Source organism: Carcharhinus amblyrhynchos, chromosome 11 (assembly GCF_965287045.1).
Source record: "Carcharhinus amblyrhynchos chromosome 11, sCarAmb.v2.hapA, whole genome shotgun sequence".
NCBI lineage: Eukaryota > Metazoa > Chordata > Chondrichthyes > Carcharhiniformes > Carcharhinidae > Carcharhinus > Carcharhinus amblyrhynchos.
In genome coordinates, this window is record NC_137334.1 from 94,964,805 (window position 1) to 94,984,107 (window position 19,303).

Genomic DNA, 19,303 nt, shown 5'->3' on the forward strand with positions numbered 1-19,303 from the left:
TTGAATAATTTCCCTACCACTGGTGTAAGGCTCACCGGCCTGTAATTACCTGGATTATTCTTGCTACCCTTCTTAAACAAACGAACAACACTGGCTATTCTCCAATCCTCTGGGACCTCCCCTGTAGTCATGATGTGGGTATGCCGGCGTTGGACTGGCGTAAACACAGTAAAAAGTCTGACAACAGACTGTCAGACTTTTTACCTCCCCTGTAGCCAGTGAGGATACAAAGATTCCTCTCAAGGCCCTAGCACTTTCCTCCCTGGCCTCTCTCAGTATTCAGGAGTATATCCCATCAGGCCCTGGGGACTTGTCTACCTTAATGTTTCTCAAGAACCCCAATATTTCCTTTCTGATCTCAAACTATCTATATATCCTTTCCCAAACTCATCATCTACCAAGTCCTTCTCTTTGGTGAATACTGACGCAAAGTATTCATTTAATACCTCACCCATTTCCTCTGGCTCCACGCATAGTTTCCCTCCCTTGTCCTTGAGTGGGCCAAACCCTCTCCTTGGCTACCCTCTTGCTCTTTATATATGTATAAAAAGCCTTGGGATTTTCCTCAATCCTGCTGGCCAATGCTTTTTCATGACCCCCTTTTAGCCTTCCTTAATCCTTGCTTAAGTTTCTTTCTACTTTCTTTGTATTCCACACTTCGTGCATTCGTAGCCTCTAGCTTTGACAAATGCTTCCTTTCTTCTTTGACGAGACTCACAATATCTCTCGTTATCCAAGGTTCCCAAAACTTGCCATATTTATCCTTCGTCCATACAGGAATGTGCTGGTCCTGAATCCCTATCAACTTACACTTGAAAGCCTCCCACATGCCATCTGTCCCCAGTTCCTGCCCAATATTGTAATTTGCCCTCCCCCAATTTAGCACCCTAACTTGAGGACTTCACTTGTCTTTATCTATCAGTACCTTAAAGCTTACTGAATTTTGGTCACTGTTCCCGAACTGCTCCCCTACTGAAACATCAACCACCTGGCCGGGCTCATTCCCCAATACCAGGTCCAGTATGGCCCCTTCCCAAGTTGGACTATCTACATACTGTTTCAGGAAGCCGTCCTGGATGCTCCTTTTAAATTCTGCCCCATCCACACCCTAAGTCCCAGTCAATACAGGAGAAATTAAAATCTCCCACCACAACAACCCTGTTACTTTTACATCTTGTCAAAATCTGCCTATGTATCTGTTCCTGTATCTCCCGCTTAACACTAACTTTCCCATCAGCCTCAATTTTTGTTACAGCCTTTTATGTGGTACTTTGTCAAAAACTTTCTTAAAATCCAGATAAACAACATCCACCACATCCCCTTCGTCAACCTTCTCTGTTACTCCATCAAAAGAAGTTTATAATTATTGGGAAAGTCACTATTTGTTGAATACATTTGCCACCCCAATCTTCTGGCACCTCTCTGTATCTAGGGAAGATTAGAAGATTATGACAAGCCCTTTTGCTGCCTTCATTACCACTGCCTTCAGCAATCTGGGATACAAACCATCCGGACCAGGAGACTTAACCATTCTAAGCAGAACTAGCCATTCTGATACCTGCTCCCCCTCAGTGTTCACTGCACCCATTGCTTCTGCTATCTCTGTTTCTATTTCCCCTCCTTCATGAATACTGATATAAGGTGCTCATTAGAACATAGAGCATAGAACATTACAGCGCAGAACAGGCCCTTCGGCCCACGATGTTGCGCCGACCAATTAAGAAAAAAGCAATGACCTTCTAATCTAAACCAATCCCTTTCCATCCATAAACCTATCCACGGATCTCTTAAACGCCCCCAAACTAGGCGCATTTACAACTGCAGCAGGCAGGGCATTCCAATCCCTCACCACCCTCTGGGTAAAGAACCTACCCCTGACATCCGTCCTATAACTACCACCCCTTAATTTAAAGCTCTGCCCCCTCGTGCTAGCTTTCTCCATCCGAGGAAAAAGGCTATCACTGTCCACCCTATCTAAACCTCTAATCATCTGATATGTTTCAATAAGGTCCCCTCTTAGCCGCCTTCTTTCTAATGAAAACAACCCCAAATCCCTCAGTCTCTCCTCATAGGACCTCCCCTCCATACCAGGCAACATCCTCGTAAACCTCCTCTGCACCATCTCCAAAGCCTCCACATCCTTCCTGTAATGTGGGGACCAGAACTGCACACAATATTCCAAATGCGGCCGCACCAGAGTTGTGTACAGTTGCAACATGACGCTGCGGCTCCTAAGTTCAATCCCCCTACCAATAAATGCCAAGACACCGTATGCTTTCCTAACAACCTTATCTACTTGATTCCCAACTTTCAGGGATCTATGTACACATACACCTAGATCCCTCTGTTCATCCACACTATTCAGAGTCCTACCGTTAGCCCTATACTCTACACATCTGTTATTTCTGCCGAAGTGCATTACCTCACACTTCTCCGCATTAAACTCCATCCACCACCTCTCGGCCCAGCTCCGCAACTTGTCCAAGTCTCTCTGTAAACTATGACACCCTTCCTCAAGATCTTTTAGTCTCTGGATTGTTGGAGACCAGGGCAGCAGCGCAGTGAGTCAGGAGATTTAAGCGTCGTCAGCTCTGTGCCAGAAATTGCTGTGGAGCTGAATAAATTATTTAAAATAGCATTTAAATCCTATCAGTGGGCCCATGTCTCCAAGCCCACTAGCCCCTTCCACCTTGCCAGGTGTGTTTCACTCCAGCGGGGTTCACAACAGGTCCCCACTAACGGGGAGCTGGCAACCTGACCCAGTGAAGGGAAGCCATGGAGGCGTTTCAGGAGGTCAGTGATAAGAAGGGTGTCCCTGGGCATTGCCAGCCTGGCAATGCCCAGGGGCACCTTGGCATTGATCATCAGGCACCAGGCAGACCGAAGGGAGAAGGGCCAGAGAACAGTCAGGGCCTATTGGGGTGGATCAATGGGGGTGGGGACTCCCACTGCCACTCTGCACTCGGGATTAGTGACAGAGGGAGGGTGGGCAGTGATTGCGGCTGACCATCGGGGCGGGGAAGGACTCGGCTTGCTGGTGGGGGTTGGAATTGAGGTACAGGTGGTTAAGGCACTTGCCTTAGTTGGGAGTGGAGGGGGTGGGGGAGTGGGCGAATGGCAATCGGGAATGGATTAGTGGAAAAATTGAAGTGAGAAAGAAGGATGATAAAAATGGATGAATGACAATAACAAAATGAGAGAAAATAAATACAAATGGGGTGGAGGTGGAAAGGAGAAGTTGTTCTGAAGTTGTTAAACCCAATGTTCAGTCCAGAAGGCTACAAAGGCTACACTATAGGAAAGATGTAGAAGCTATTGAAAGGGTGCAGAGGAGATTTACAAGGATGTTGCCTGGATTGGGAGGCATGCCTTATGAAGTTAGGTTGAGGGAGCTGGGACTCTTTTCCCTGGAGAGACGAAGGTTGAGAGGCGACCTGATAGAAGTTTACAAAATGTTGAGAGGAATAGATAGGGTGGACTCTCAGAGGCTATTTCCCCGGTTTGAAATGGTCGCTACGAGAGGACACAGATTTAAGGTGCGGGGAGGGAGGTTCAGAAGTGATGTTAGGGTTAAGTTTTTCACTCAGAGGGTGGTGAGTGAATGGAATCGGCTGCCGTCAGTGGTGGTGGAGGCGAACTCGCTGGGGTCTTTTAAAAGACTTCTGGATGAGTATATGGGGTTTAATGAGATTGAGGGTTATAGATAGGTCTGTAGGTTGGTAGGTGATGATGTGATCGGCGCAACTTGTGGGCCGAAGGGCCTGTTTGTGCTGTAGTGTTCTATGTTCTATGTTCTATGTTCTATTAAAGTGCCTAATAGGAAGATGAGGTGCTGTTCCTCCAGTTTGCATTGGGATTCACTGGAGCATTGCAGAAGGCCAAGAATGGACTTGTGGACAGGAGAACCAGGCGGTGTGTTGAAGTGGCAAGCAACAGGAAGGTCTGGATTCTGCTTGTGGGTGGCCCCAAGGTGTTCAACAAAGCAGTTTGCGTTTGGTCTCTCTGATGTAAAATAGACTGCGCTGGAGGCAGCGAATGCAATAGAGCAGATTGAAGTAGGTGTGTGTGAAGCACTGCTTCACCTGAAAGGAGTGTTTGGGTCCTGGGGCGGTGAGCAGGGAGGAGGTAAAAGGGCAGGTGTTGCGCTTCTATGATTGAATGGGAAGGTGCTGTGGGCAGGGGGTGAGGTGTTAGATGTGATGGAGCAGTAGACCAGGGTGTCCCAGAGAGAACGATCCTTGTGGGATGCTGACAGGGGGAGTGAGGGGAAGATGTGTTGAGTGGCACCATGCTGGAGTTGGCAGAAACAGCGGAGGATAATCCTTTGAATGCAGAGGCTAGTGGGATGAAAAGTGAGGACAAGGGGGACCCTATCCTGGTTCCGGGAGGAAGAAGAGGGAGTGAGAGCAGTGGCCGGGGGTGGGTGGGTGGGGGGGGTGGGGGGGGGGGGGGAGGTGGTGGATTGGACACGGTTGAGAGTCCTTTCAACCACTGTGGGTGGAAAGGAGTCAGGAGATAGTGCTGCAGCTTTATAAGACCCTAGTCAGACCCCTCTTGGAGTACTGTGCGCAGTTCTGGTCGCCTCATTACAGGAGGGATGTGGAAGTTAATGAAAGGGTGCAGAGGAGATTTACAAGGATGTTGCCTGGATTGGGTGGCATGCCTTATGAGGATAGGTTGAGGGAGGTTGGTCTTTTCTCCCTGGAGAGATGAAGGATGAGAGGTGACCTGATAGAAGTGTATAAGATGTTGAGAGGTATTGATCGGGTAGATTCTCAGAGGCTTTTCCCCAGGGCTGAAATAGTCGCTACGAGAGGACACAGGTTTAAGGTGCTGGGGAGTAGGTACAGAGGAGATGTCGGGGTAAGTTTTTCACTCAGAGGGTAGTGGGTGAGTGGAATTGGCTGCCGTCAGTGATGGTGGAGGCAAATTCGATAGGGTCTTTTAAGAGACTTCTCGATGACTATATGGGACTTAATAGGATTGAAGGTTATAGGTAAGCCTAGTAGGTAGAGATATCATCGGTGCAACTTGTGGGCCGAAGGGCCTGTTTGTGCTGTAGTTTTTCTATGTTCTATGAAAACCACGATTGAGGAAGAAGGAAAACATATCAGCAGCGCTATTTTGGAAAGTGGCATCATCGGAACAGATGCAGCACAGGCGAAGGAACTGAAAGAGTGGGATAGAATCCTTACAGAGTGTGGAGTATGAAGAGTTACAGTCAAGATAGTTGTGGAAGTCGGTGGGCTTTTACTGGATACTGGGGGACAGTTTATCACCAGTTTCGCAATTTATCTCCAAGTCCCCCCTCCCCAGACAGCAGCCTTAACCATCTGTACCTCTGTTCTATCATTCACACACTTACATCTCCTTTGTCCAATTACAGCAACCTTCCCCCACCCACCTTCATAATATAAATCTTCTGATTCTCTTTGTTCTTAGCTCTAACAAATGTCATTTAGACTTGAAACATTGGCTCTAATCTCTCTCCACAGATGCTGTCAGACTTGAGATTTTCCAGTATTTTATGTTTTTGATTTATATGGCTGGTCCAGTTCAATTTCTGGTCAATTCTATAAGAGGCACTCTCTCCTGTTTACCCTTACTGTTGGCATCAGAATATTTTTTATGAAGGCGTTTTGAGAGTCAGGATCTACAGATATTTAGATGGATTTGTGAGCGGAAAATCATGTTGCACAAATCTCACTGAGTTTTTAAAAAGGGGTAACCAAGAATGTAAATGAGGGCAGTGCAGTTGACGTTGTCTACATGGACTTTAACAAGGCTTTTAACAAGGTACCGCATAGTATGTTGTTTCATAAGGTTAAATCTCACAGGATCCAGGGTGAGGTATCTAAATGATACAAAATTGGCTTTTTGACAGAAGCCAGAGGCTGGTTGTAAAGGGTTGTTTTTCAAACTGGAGGTCCGTGACCAGCGGTGTGCCTCAGATATCTGTGCTGGGTCCACTGTTATTTGTCATTTATGTTAATGATTTAGATGAGAATATAGGAGGCATGGTTAGTAAGTTTGCAGATGACACCAAGATTGGTGGCATAGTGGGCAGTGAAGAAAGTTATCTCCAATTGCAACGGGATCTTGATCAATTGGGCCAATGGGCTGACGAATGGCAGGTTGAGTTTAATTTAGATAAATGCGAGGTGATGCATTTTGGTAGATTGAACCAGGGCAGGACTTAATGGTAGGGTTTTGGGGAAAGTTACAGAACAAAGAGATCTAGGGGTACATGTTCATAGCTCCTTGAAAGTGGAGTCACAGGCAGACAGCGTGGTGAAGAAGGCATTCAGCATTCTTGGTTTCATTGGTCAGAACATTGAATACAGGAGTTGGGACGTCTTGTTGAAGTACAAGACATTGGTAAGGCCACACTTGGAATACCGTGTACAATTCTGGTCACCCTATTATGGAAAGGATATTATTAAACTTGAAAGAGTGCAGGAAAGATTTACTAGGATGCTCCCAGGACTTGATTGTTTGAGTTATAAGCAGAAGCTGGATAGACTGGGATTTTTTACTCTGAAGCATAGAAGGCTGAGGGGTGATCTTACAGAGGTCTATAAAATAATGAGGGGCACAGATCAGCTAGATAGCCAACATCTTTTCTCAAAGGTATGGGGTGCTAAAACGAGAGGGCATAGGTTTAAGGTGAGAGCGGAGAGATACAGAAGTGTCGAGAGGGGCAGTTTTTTTACACAGAGGGTCGTGACTGTCTGGAACAAACTACCAGAGGCAGTAGTAGAGGTGAGTACAATTTTGGCTTTTAAAAAGCATTTAGACAGTTATATGGGTATGATGGGTATCGAGGGATTTGGGCCAAATGTGGGCAATTGGGATTAGTTTAGGGGTTAAAAAAAAGGGTGGCATGAATATGTTGGGCCAAAGGGCCTGTTTCCATGCTGTAAACCTCTATGACTCTATGACACACTTACACAGACACAGGGTTTTTGGCTCAAGTTTCCTTATTAACGAAAAACACTTTTGTTTTTATTCCAATTCAATCAAATCAAGTCCAATTCAGAGTCTCAACAAGTTGGGACATTCCTGATCCAAGCTGACAAGACAGGGCTCTCACCTCCTGTCTTGGGCTTGATCTACATGATCCAAGCTGATTGGAGTAGGTATGGATCCTCCTCCAAGGCTTGATCTCATTTGCATCTTAGCCAAAAGGCTGAGATGCCGCTTTTAAAAACTGCTTCAAATGAAGCTGAAATGTAACCTAATGACCTCAACCAAGCACAGCATGACTATACTAAGCTTGATCTTAGCCAAGAGGCCAAGAAGTGTCTTAATACAAAACTAGTTTAATGCTGCCGCACAACACTCCAACATCCTACTTGGATGGTTGATGATTAGCACTTTTTGAATCTCTTTAGTCTGGTTCCTGCCTTGGTCCAGACAAACCATTCATCATAATGTTATTTCCACAACCGCAACAATGGGCCCCATTCAGATGTGATGTCTCTGGTTCTCAAGTTGATAAAATCCATTTCTCCTTTACTGTTGTCGATATTTGCACAATGGCTGTTGTCTGGGAGCTTCAACTCTGCTGGTTGAATTGCATTGTCTGATGGCCACTGGTTTGTGTCTGAGGGATGATAATGTCCTAGTTACTTTACACAGGATTGATTTGGTTTCAGTATTGTCATGCTCTGAAGATTAACCCCTGGCATATAGCTTGCCTCTGGGTGTTAATATTTGGCCTGTTTATTTTCCATGTTTATGTCCATGAAACTTTTGGGGTTTTATATTTAATAAAAGCCTAGTTGGAGGGGATTCCAAACCTACATTGGTAATCTCCCAGGATTTTGATTGCTGGTGATGAAGTGATGGTAATGCCATTAAATGAGACGGGTGATGGTTAGATCCTGCCTTGTTGGAGATGGTCATTACCTGGCACTTGAATGCTGCAAATGTTACTTGCCATCTGTCAGCTCAAGCCTGGAGATTGTCCAGGTTTTGGTGCCTTTCGTCATGAACTGTTCTGTATCTGCGAAGTCATGAATGGTGCTGAACATTATACAGTCATCAGCGAACATCCCTATTTCTGACCTGATGATGGTCATTGATGAAGCAGCTGAAGATGATTGGGCCCAGGACACTACCCTGAGGGACTCTTGCAATGATATCCTGGAGCGATAATTGACCTCCAACCACCACAACCATTTTCCTTTGTGCCAGGTATGACTCCAACCAGTGGAGAATTTTCCACCTGATTCCCATTGATTACAGTTTTGCTGAGGCTCCTTGATGTTACACTCAGTCCAATGTTGTCTTGATGCCAAGAGCAGTCACCTCACTTCTTGATTTCAGATTTTTTTATCCATGTTTGAACTAAGGCTGTAATGAGATCAGGAGCTGAGTGACCCTGAAGGAATCCAAACTGAGCGTCGGCGAGCAGGTTATTGCTAAGTGCTGCCTGATAGCTCTGTTGATGACCCCTTCCATCAGCATGCTGATGACTGAGAACCGACTGATAGGATGGTACTTGGCCAGGCTGGATTTGTCCTGCTTTTTGTGGACAGGGCATACCTGGGCAGTCTTGCACATTGCCTGGTAGAAACGAATGGTGTAGCTACATGGGAACAGTATACTTGCGCTTGTTTATTTATATGTGTAATTATGTCCTAAGATTTGTATGCATTTAATTATCTGTATTTTTATGTTTGTATTTGTACATATGCGTTGTGTGTGTTGTGTGCATCTGTTTCTGTGCCAGTATTTGCTTGTATGGGTATGTGTGCATTTGCCTCCAAGAATTTGTTTTCTGTACCTGGATTTTGTGTGTGTGTGTGCATGTTTGTATTTATATGTATGCCCTTATATGCATTTTATACGTGTGAGTTTGTGTGCATGACTTATATGTGTATCTGGAACTGTGTACATGAACACATATACCAAATTCTGTGTGTATTGTCATGTGCAAGTGTACTGCATGTACTTGTGCATGTTTGTACATGTGTTTTTGTGCACATCCCTCTGTATTTGTGTATGTTCATGGATGTGTGTTGGTGTGCGTGTATTTGTGCATGTGTGTGTGCTTGCCAATTGTGAAAAGAATGCATATGAAGGACATGTTTGCTTCAGATTGCGGAAGGAAACGCATGTTGAGAGTGCCAGTCCATTCGGGAGGGGTCTGTGGAGCCAGGTTTCCTCTGCACCACCCAGAGTTTAATAGTTTCAGACAGACTGTGTATGTGTGCGTGTTCACAGCAAATAGAAATATTGGCATTCAGCTGCTACCTGTAAGATCATGCAGACACAGATGAGCATTACAGCACCAGTCAGCTGTCAGGTAATTTATCTTTTCTGTGCAAAATTATGTCGTTTGCATCTAATTTTTTGAAAGCCTTGGCGTATTAAAGCAGCAGTTTTCAAGAACTCGGAGATGAATCAGATATTCTCAGATTTGGCCTTGTTCCACTTTTCTGATTGAACCTCGAATTGATTTGCAGTTTTCAAATGGATCTCAGGATTATCAACAAGGCAAAGTGGAGTATGGAACTGTTTCCAGCATTACAATATTTAATTAGCAGTAAGACCGGTTCAGCACTGACATTATCAGCAATTATTACTTTCTTGCTTTGTGTTCTCTTTCTTTTCCTCTTTATACCACTGCCTCTTGGCAATCTAGCTCAGAAGGCAGTAACTGCTCTCTAATTGCTCACCCAATGAGCTATTTTTCATGAATCTGTGCACAAAGTGAGTATTGCTAGTAAGTATATCAGTGAAAACATCAAAGCTAAATCTTATAGCAATCTTGCGTATCTGCACCTGAGGACTTTTCACCAGTGACCAGGGGCAGGAACCCTGGCTGATTTCCCCTCTCTTTCTAACCCAGGGATCATTGGACAATGATCGGGAGCAGGGACCCTGGCTGATTTCCTCTCTCTTTCTCTATCCTAGAGGTATCAAGGGTAACTGTAATCTCTTTGCAAAACATGCCTCAGATTGATTGATTCACTATACAGAATTCATTATACTGAACCTGGTATTTTGTGTTTTGTACTGACTTGGAATATGTTTCAATTTATTGAGGGGAAATTAGTTGTATATGTTGAGGTTAGGGTTAAATATACCAGTCCTTACTGTAGCAGGGCATGTTTGAGATGTGAATGAAGCATTGCCTCCCTCTCTTCAGCCACCATTCATGGCAGTGCCTTGAGCTGGTTGGCTATTGCTTTTTTAAAACCCTCTCTTCCTCTTTGTCCTCCCTTATGGTGGCACATTGGCACAGTAATTAGTGCTGCTACCTCTCAGCACCAGGAAGCTAGGTTCAATTCCTGGCTCGGGTCACTGTCTGTGTGGAGTTTGCACATTCTTCCCATGTCTGCCTGGGTTTTCCCCGGGTGTTCCAGTTTCCTCCCACAGTCCGAAAGCCGTGTGCGTTAGATGCATTAGCCATGCTAAATTCTCTAAATAACAGAGAATTTACCTGAACAGGTGATGGAATGTGGTGACTAGGGGATTGTCACGGTAACTTCATTGAAATGTTAATGTAAGCTTATTTGTGACTAATAAATAAACTTAAATGTCCTCCCTCCACCACATCACTCTTTAGCCATGTTTTTATTCAGCTTTCCTCATTCCTCTCTGGCTTTCTCACCTTTACTGCCTCCCTTAGGGTCAGTGACAGTGATGTAGATCATAGATTATAGAATTATACAGTACAGAATGTGGCCATTCAGCCCATCAGGTCTGGACTGACCACAATCCAATCCAGGCCCTATCCCCATAACCCCATGCTTTATTTTACTCTAGCTAGTCCCCTGATACTAAGGTGCAATTTTAGCATGGCCAGTCCACCTAACCTGCACATCTTTGGACTGTGGGAGGAAACCAGAGCACCCGGGGGAAACCCTTGCAGACACAGGGAGAATGTGCAAACTTCACACAGACAGTGACCCAAGCTGGGAATCGAACCCGCCTCCCTGGCACTGTGAGGCAGCAGTGCTAACCACTATGCCACAATAGTACACACGCACCCCCCCGCCTCGCTATTTATTGATGTGTCAAATTGCAATTTGAGAATCTCAGCTTTTGTTTGGTCTCATGTCAATTCTTTCATTCTGATTCTCTGTTCCACTCTCTCTGATCCTGTTTTTTTCTGTCTGTCTCTTTCTCTTTTGCCTCTCTTTGTCTGTCTCACTCTTTCCCTTTCTGTCTCTCTCACTTGCTCCCTCACTCTCACCTTTTCTGTCTTAGCTCCTCTCTATCTGTATACCTTTTCTTCCTCTATCCCTTTCCCTCCATCCATCCTCTCTTTTTGCCTATATCTGTCTCTACCCTCTAAATTGCTTTCCTCTCTTGTTCCCCCTTCTCTACCTTTTCTTCTATTTTTCTTTTTCCATTCTGACCTGGCCAGGATGTTCCTGAATCCTGCAAGCTCTCACAGCAGGAGTTAGGCAATGTAAATATTTAGCTTCATGTAAAGGGAAATTGGAGTGCAGTTCAGTTCAATGTTCGCTGACCCCTGAAAACATTTCCAAAGGCAACAATGAAGTAGTAATTTCTGTAAACTGTGTGGGATCTGTGGGCGCTGTAACCACATAGTTAGTTCATGGGCTGTGTGAGTGTGCTAAGCTGCCCTGTTTGGGTACCAGACTGTTGTGAATCATTGATCTGCTGTATGCTGTTGTACAGAGGCCTGGACCGAAAGAGAGAACTTTAGATTTAAGGGAGAACTGAATCGAGAGCTGGGAAATGTTATAAGAATTCCAGAATGCCTTGTCTGAAACTCTTGAATTCAAATGAATGAACTTTACAAAACCCTTAATGAGAGATGTGACCTTCAACCTGTAAATGCTGACTGATCGTGGTGAGAAATAAAATAGAAATAGATTAGACTGACCATTTTAAAACACAGCGCGCGCAGCAAAATTTCACTAACAAAATGTAAGGAAGTGATCTGATAATCTTTATCAGCAACGCTGCTTGAAGGGTCAGTATTAATTCCAGGACACCTGAGAGAACTCTCCTTTCTATAATTTGCCTTTTACACCGACCTGTGATGGCAGACAGGATCCCAGTTTAATATCTCACCAAAAGATGAATTTCCCCTATTCTTCCTTAATCTCCCACTGCGACTTTGAGGGAAACAGGAGAAAGGGGAATAACGGCCTTGATCACATTGTCAAAACACCTGTCTTTTCCCTACCTCCTTTCCCAAATCCAGTCACCAAATCTATATCCATTTTACTCAGATTTCTATGTTTGAATCTCTCCAGTTAGATTTCTGTCCCTATCCCAAAGGTTATAGAATCATTGAATCCCTAGAGTGTCGAAGGAGGCCATTCAGCCCATCGAGACTGCACTGACAGCAATCCCACCCAGGTCCTATCCCTGTAACCCCACACATTTACCCTGTTTATCCCCCCTTTTCCTACAACAATGGTAAGTACTTCCATTTAGGCTGCAATAAAACTGAAACAGCTAGTACACCGTATTCTCACAGCATTCTACAAAAACTTGATAAGGTACATGACAGCATGCAGATTTCAAGGAGCTAATAGTAATGCCCTGATTATGAACATGGTGAACCTCTTCCCTGTCATCCTTCTTGAGTTGTCTGCATCCTTTGACACGGTGATCACACCGTCTTCCTCCAACACCTTGCCACTGTTTTCGAACTGGGTGGGACTGCTCTCACCTGGTCATAGCCAAAGAATCACCATCAGTGGTTTCTCTTCCTGCTATCACGGCGTTACCCCTGATATCCTCTGAAGATCTATCCTTGGCCCCTCCTGTTTCTCATCTACATGTTGCCCCTTTGGTGACATCATTTGAAAACACAGCATGTTCTCACATGTATGCTGATGACACCAGCTTGGCCTCAGCACCTTCTCTCTCAACTCCTGCACTTTATTTTGTTGTTATGCTACTTAACAAAGAATAAAGAAAAATTACAGCACAGAAACAGGCCCTTCGGCCCTCCAAGCCTGCACCGACCATGCTGCCCGTTTGAACTAAAACCCCAGACTCTTCCAGGGACCATATCCCTCTATTCCCATACTATTCATGTATTTGTCAAGACACCACTTAGAAGTCACTATTATATCTACTTCCACCAGTTCCCTGGCAGTGAGTTCCAGGCACCCACCACCCTCTGTGAAAAAAAAACTTGCCTTGTACATCTCCTTTAAACCTTGTCCCTCGCACCTTAAACCTGTGGCCCCAAGTAATTGACTCCTGCACCCTTGTTTGACGTCCAGTCGTGGTAGAAACACAATTTTCTCCAACTAAGTGTTGGGAAAATTGAAGCCATTGACTTTCTCCTGTGCCACAAACTCCTTTGCTTAGCCACTGACTCCATCCTTGTCTCTAGCTACTGAGAGAGGCTGAACTAGACTTTTACAAACACACTCTCCTATTAATCCTAATCTGAGTTTCTGACCACTTATCCTCTTTGTCACCAAAATCATCCACTTCCATTGTTATAACATTGGTCACCTCTGATCCACTCCAACCCATTAGTTTCTGAAACCCTGACCCATACGTATGTCATCTCTGGAATTCATCCTTCCAATGCTCTCCTGGTCAACCTCCTACCTTCCATTCACTGTGAAGTTCATCTCATCCAAAACACAGGAGATCCTGAGGGGATTTGATTGGGTGAATACCAGGCGGATTTTTCCACTTCTGGGAGAGACTAGAACCAGGGAACACAATTTAAAAATAAGAGATCCACCATTTTAAACTTGTTGTGAGAAGAAATATTGTCTCTGAAAGGGTGGTTAATGTTTGGAATTCTCTTCCTCAGAAAGCAGTGGAGGCTGGGTCATTCAATATATTCAAAACAAATTTTTGATTGATAAATTTTTGATAGACAATAAGAGTAATGGGAGAACACTGCAAAATGTAGTTGAGACCACAACATATCTTAACTTGCAAAATTGGCTTCAATAGAAACAAAAATCTTGCTAGTGGTGCAGTAATTGACCAAAAATTGACGTTGAACCAAAGGAGACATTTGGCCAAGTTACTAGAAGCTTGGGTTAAAATGCTGGATTATAGGAAGTACCTTAAAGGAAGATGAGAGGCTTAGGCTTACAAATCTTCGGGCTTAAACACCTGAAAGTACAGACACCAGTTGTGGAGGAAAAGGGAGGGCAAGACACGAGGTTCGGGCTAGAGGAATGTAGCTTTCTCAGAGAGTTGTAGAGCTATAAAAGTTTACAGAAATATACACATATCTGTCAGATAACAGCAAATGATTAGGAAGGCAAATGGAATGCTGGTATTTATTGCAAGAGGAATGGAATATAAAATTTGGAACGTTTTACTGCAGCTGTACAGGACATTGGTGAGATTGCATCTGGAATATTGTGTACAGTTTTGATCTGTGTATGTGAAAAATATGTAATTGCAATAGATGCAGGTCAGAGAAGGTTCACTCGACTCATTCCTTGGATGACAGACATATCTTATAAAGAAGGGTAGAACAAGTTGAGTCCATACCCACTTGGAGTTTAGAAGTATGAGGGGTGATATTATTGTAACATATAAGATCCTTCAAGGATTTGATAGAGTGGATTCTGGCAAGAGGTGACATAGTGGTTTTGTCATTAGACTGATAATGCAAGTCGCCAGGACCGGATGGAATGCATCCGAGGGTTCTGAAAGAAATGGTGGAGGTGATAGTGAATGCCTTGGTGGTTATTTTCCAGGCGTCGCTGGATTCCGGGGAAGTGCCGGAAGATTGGAAAGCGGCTAATGTTACGCCGTTGTTTAAGAAGGGTGCCAGGCAAAAGGCGGGGAATTATAGGCCGGTTAGTTTAATGTCTGTTGTAGGTAAAATGTTAGAATCCGTCATCAAGGAGGAAATAGCGAGGCATCTTGAGAGGAATTGCTTGATAGAGCAGACGCAGCACAGTTTCGTTAAAGGGAAGTCGTGTCTGACAAATTTACTGGAGTTCTATGAGGATGTGTCTAGGGCGGTGGATAGAGGAGAGCCGGTGGATGTGGTCTTTCTTGATTTTCAGAAGGCGTTTGACAAGGTACCTCACAAGAGGTTATTGCAGAAGGTCAGGGGACATGGAGTTGGGGGTAGGGTGTTAGCGTGGATAGAGGATTGGTTGTCAAATAGGAGGCAGAGAGTGGGGGTCAATGGGTGCTATTCGGATTGGCGGATGGTGACTAGTGGAGTGCCCCAGGGGTCAGTGCTGGGGCCTCAGCTATTTACCATTTATATAGATGATCTGGAGGAGGGAACCAAGTGTAGGGTGTCGAAATTTGCTGATGACACCAAGATTGGTAGAACGGCAAATTGTGCGGAGGGTGGGGAGAGTCTGCAGAAGGATCTAGATAGGCTGGGCGAATGGGCCAGGAAATGGCAAATGGAATTTAATGTTGGCAAGTGTGAGGTGGTCCACTTTGGTAGGAATAATGGTAGGAAGGATTATTACTTACGTGGCGAAAAGCTGCAGCAGGCGACGGTGCAGAGGGACCTCGGGGTCCTTGTGCATGAGTCGCAAAAACCCAGCTTGCAGGTGCAGCAGGTGGTCAGGAAGGCGAATGGGATGCTGGCCTTCATAGCGAGGGGGATTGAATATAAAAGTAGGGAGGTCTTGCTGCGGCTGTATAGGGCATTGGTGAGGCCGCAGCTGGAGTACTGTGTGCAGTTTTGGTCGCTGTACTTATGCAAGGATATTTTGGCCTTGGAGGGAGTGCAGAGGAGGTTTACTAGGCTCAGAAAGGACAGTAGGACTAGGGGGCACAGCCTCAAGATAAAGGGGGGGCGGTTTAGAACGGAGTTGAGGAGGAACTTCTTCACTCAAAGGGTGGTGAACCTCTGGAATTCTCTGCCCGTTGAAGTGGTGGAGGTTGCCTCGCTAAATATTTTTAAGACGCGGGTTGATGGGTTTTTGATAAGAGAGGGGATTAAGGGTTATGGGGAAAGGGCGGGAAAGTGGAACTGAGCCACAACAGATCAGCCATGATCTTATTGAATGGCGGGGCAGGCTCGAAGGGCTAGATGGCCTACTCCTGCTCCTATTTCTTGTGTTCTTATGTTCTTATGTTCTTATAATAGAGAGCCAGGGTAATGCTCTGGGGATCTGGATTCAAATCGTACCATGGCAAGTGGTGAAATTTGAAATCAATAAAAAAAATGTGGAATTAAAAATCTAATGATGACCATGAAACCATTGTCAATTGTCATAAAAACGCATCTGGTTCACTAATGTCCTTTAGGGAAGGAAACCTGTGGCCTTACCTGGTCTGGCCTACATGTAACTCCAGATCCACAACAATGTGGATGACTTTTAAATGGTCAATCCACCTATCCTGCACATTTTTGGACTGGAGGAAACCCATGCAGACATGGGGAGAAGATGCAAACTTCACACAATGTCCCTGGCACTGTGAGGTAGCAATGTTAACCAGTGTTAACCAAAAGGCTTTGCATGTCATGATAGTCAATATAATGTGAGATCTCGGAGGTGTTCTCCTCCCACCATTTGTCCTTTATCCATGTCAGTTTTGAGCTATTGGCATGGAGCCTCCCCGGTGTACAACCTTGGCTCATACTGCTAGGCAATGAAGGCTGCTCGCTTTTGGTTCAGGCGGTCACACATTTCAGTATCGCTTTCATCGAACCAGCCCACTGATGATGATGCTCAAAGCCAATGGTCTGGCCACAGCAGTGGAATTGAGGAAAGCTAACTTGCTTTGAGCTGGATGTGTGAGGATTTCCCAGATGGTTCCTGTGCTGAGTTTGGAATTCCTGTCTCTGGTTGGCTGTTTTAGGGCTAAAATGTTAGAGATGTTTCTCTTGGAATTTTAGTTCTTACAATGTCTTGGTGCTTGGTAAATATTCATCACTGGTTGAGTTGATGACCAGTCCAGCAGGCATTATTTCTTTATATGGATTGAGTGAAACAGATATTACTTATTGTCTTCAATGATGCATCATTCAGTAGGTGCCTGTGCCTTGATCTAGGAGGTCTCCATGTGCTTTTGTCTTTGACCTCCTGCCAGATGAGTGTGAATGAGCTCTTGCTGAAGACACTTTGTCAATGGGGAGGCATTTGTTGCATTGGCCCAACTTAGTTTCCCTAATGGTTTCTCTCCAGATATCAGAGTCACAGCTAACCCTGATATTAAATCTCTCCAGAAAGATGATCTTTCCTGCTTTTGGGATGGCAATGAAGAATTTATCAAGGTCAGAACAGGATTTTTCTCCACCTTGATCGGAGCCAGGGGGGTTCAGGGCATGAACACTGATGACAATGGCATACTGATTACAGCTGACCTCCAGCTGAAACCTCATGACACTTCCATTTATACAATCATGCAGTTCTGGGAGTGCATTGATTTCAGGTGGCAAAACCAACTCTGTGGACATGAAGGTCACTGTTAATGTCTCCTTTCCGGTGGGAAGTGTAGCCCCACCCCTCCCACCCCACCCCACACCCTCTGCCCCACCCCACACCCTCCAACCCCTTGTTTGTTCCTTCACAGGAAGCTACATCTCATTATTTCAGGGAGAGTATAAAAATAAAGAAATCTTGCTGCAGCTGTACAGAGTTTTGGGTGAGACCACATCCAGAGTACTGTATGCAGTTTTAGTCTCCACATTTAGGAAAGGATATTCTGACACTAGGTGTGGGACAGCAAGGGTTCACTGGATTGGTCCCTGGGATGAGGGGGTTGTCCTATGATGAGAGGTTGAGTAAATTGGGTTTGTATTCTTTAGCATTTAGAAGAATCAGAGGTGATCTGACTGGAATGTTTCTTATGTTCTTATGAACCAGCACAATTCTGAGAGGGTTTGATAGGATTAACACTGAGAGATTTCCATTGGTCAGGGAGTCTGAAACAGTGGGGGTTATAGACTCAGGATAAGAGACCGATCAGTTAGGACTGAGATGAGGAGAAATTACTTCACTCAAAAGGTTGTGAATCTTTGGAATTCTTTACCCCACAGGGATGTGGATGCTCCATCATTAAATAGATTGAAGACTGGGATAATGATCCCAAAGGGTGTGGTTCCCCAGCCAGGAGAAAGTGAACAGTCTACTTTTAGGGCACCTTTTTCAGCCCATTTGGGGTGAGCACAGGGTATCTGGAAGAGGTTTCCACAGTCATAGAAGCTGTTGCAAAGTCTCCTCTGTCCCAACACAGTGCACAATGACCTTCATGTCACTGCTGTCTGTACGCAAGTCCTTCACCAGGGAGCCTCAGCCTGTCCCTATCACTTATTCTCCATCGCTATAGGACTTGAGAGATGGAGTCTGGTAGAATCCTGCACTTAACTTTGTTCTGGGACCTTGGAGCTCCATCCACACAGTCCTGCTGGGTTAGTGCTCAGATTTCAATGTCGTGGCAGACTGCAATGACTGGGGCCACCTTGCTATTGAAAGTTGCTGTCGCTTTCACTGTCGTGAGACAGTCTTCCTTCCGCTATAGGGGAACTTTGGGACGGGATCTTATCTGGTACGTTCCACTGATTTTCCACCATGGGTGGTTTTGTCAGGAGCAAGAATCCCTAACAACATTGTAGAAGAGTGCACATACCTCACATCAAGATGCGATCCAGGCAGAAGTGCATTGCAGTGCACTGCTGGACCAGAAGCTAGTGTAGGCCAGTGAGTACAGGTGATAAGTGAGCATGATTCGGTGTGATTAGGACCCAAGTAACAGAGAACTAGAAAGCAGAAGGAAAAAAGTTAGCACGATATTTGTGGGCAGACTCAAATGACGTTGCAGCTTTTTCCTCCCCTCGCCAATCTTTTACACCAGATTGCAGGAGCTCTTGGTTCCACATTAAACTTCAGTGAATGAATAATTACCCTGGCCTTTCACCCAACGCATCAGGAGGTCAGAACAAACCTGCTGCAGGAATACAAGCTGGGGTATGGATTCAGCTGGAATTGATTAATGTTTGAAGGAAGTTCCCAACTATGCAGTGCCGTGTCCGCAAAGGCCCTTATAAGTCCCAGAAGCAAAGCCTGTACACTGGCTGTTCCACATCCTTGTATGGAAACCTGGCAGCTTAGTTCATGTTTAATCGCAAACAGGAATGAAAGCAGCAGTGTCTGACAGAGCAATAGATAAAATATAACCAGAGAGTAAACACTGATTCTGTACAGTTAGACAGTGAGTGATCCTTACCCTGCTGAATAAGGAGTGACTCTGTACAGTTACACAGCGAGTGATCCTTACCCTGAATAAACAGTGACTCTGTAAAATCATAGAATCTATGGCACAGAGACAGGCCCTTCGGCCCAAGCTTTTTCCCAGGGTGGAAGATTCAGTTACTAGGGGGCACAGGTTTAAGATGCGA

The 19,303-nt window shown here is 44.9% G+C and overlaps 1 protein-coding gene across 10 annotated transcripts in view; it reads left to right on the top strand.

The window, feature by feature from the left end:
• The window catches only part of tns1b (tensin 1b), a 590,459-nt gene that overhangs the window by 260,540 nt on the left and 310,616 nt on the right, over positions 1-19,303 (top strand). Inside the window, exon 1 of one of the 10 annotated variants that reach the window (XM_080199616.1) lies at positions 9,230-9,313. The exons of the other annotated variants lie outside the window; for them this stretch is intronic. Within the exon in view, the coding sequence (XP_080055742.1) occupies positions 9,272-9,313 (42 nt within the window). The 5' untranslated portion in view covers positions 9,230-9,271. Of the gene's footprint in view, positions 1-9,229; positions 9,314-19,303 lie in introns of those variants that run through there. 10 annotated transcript variants of the gene reach the window in all.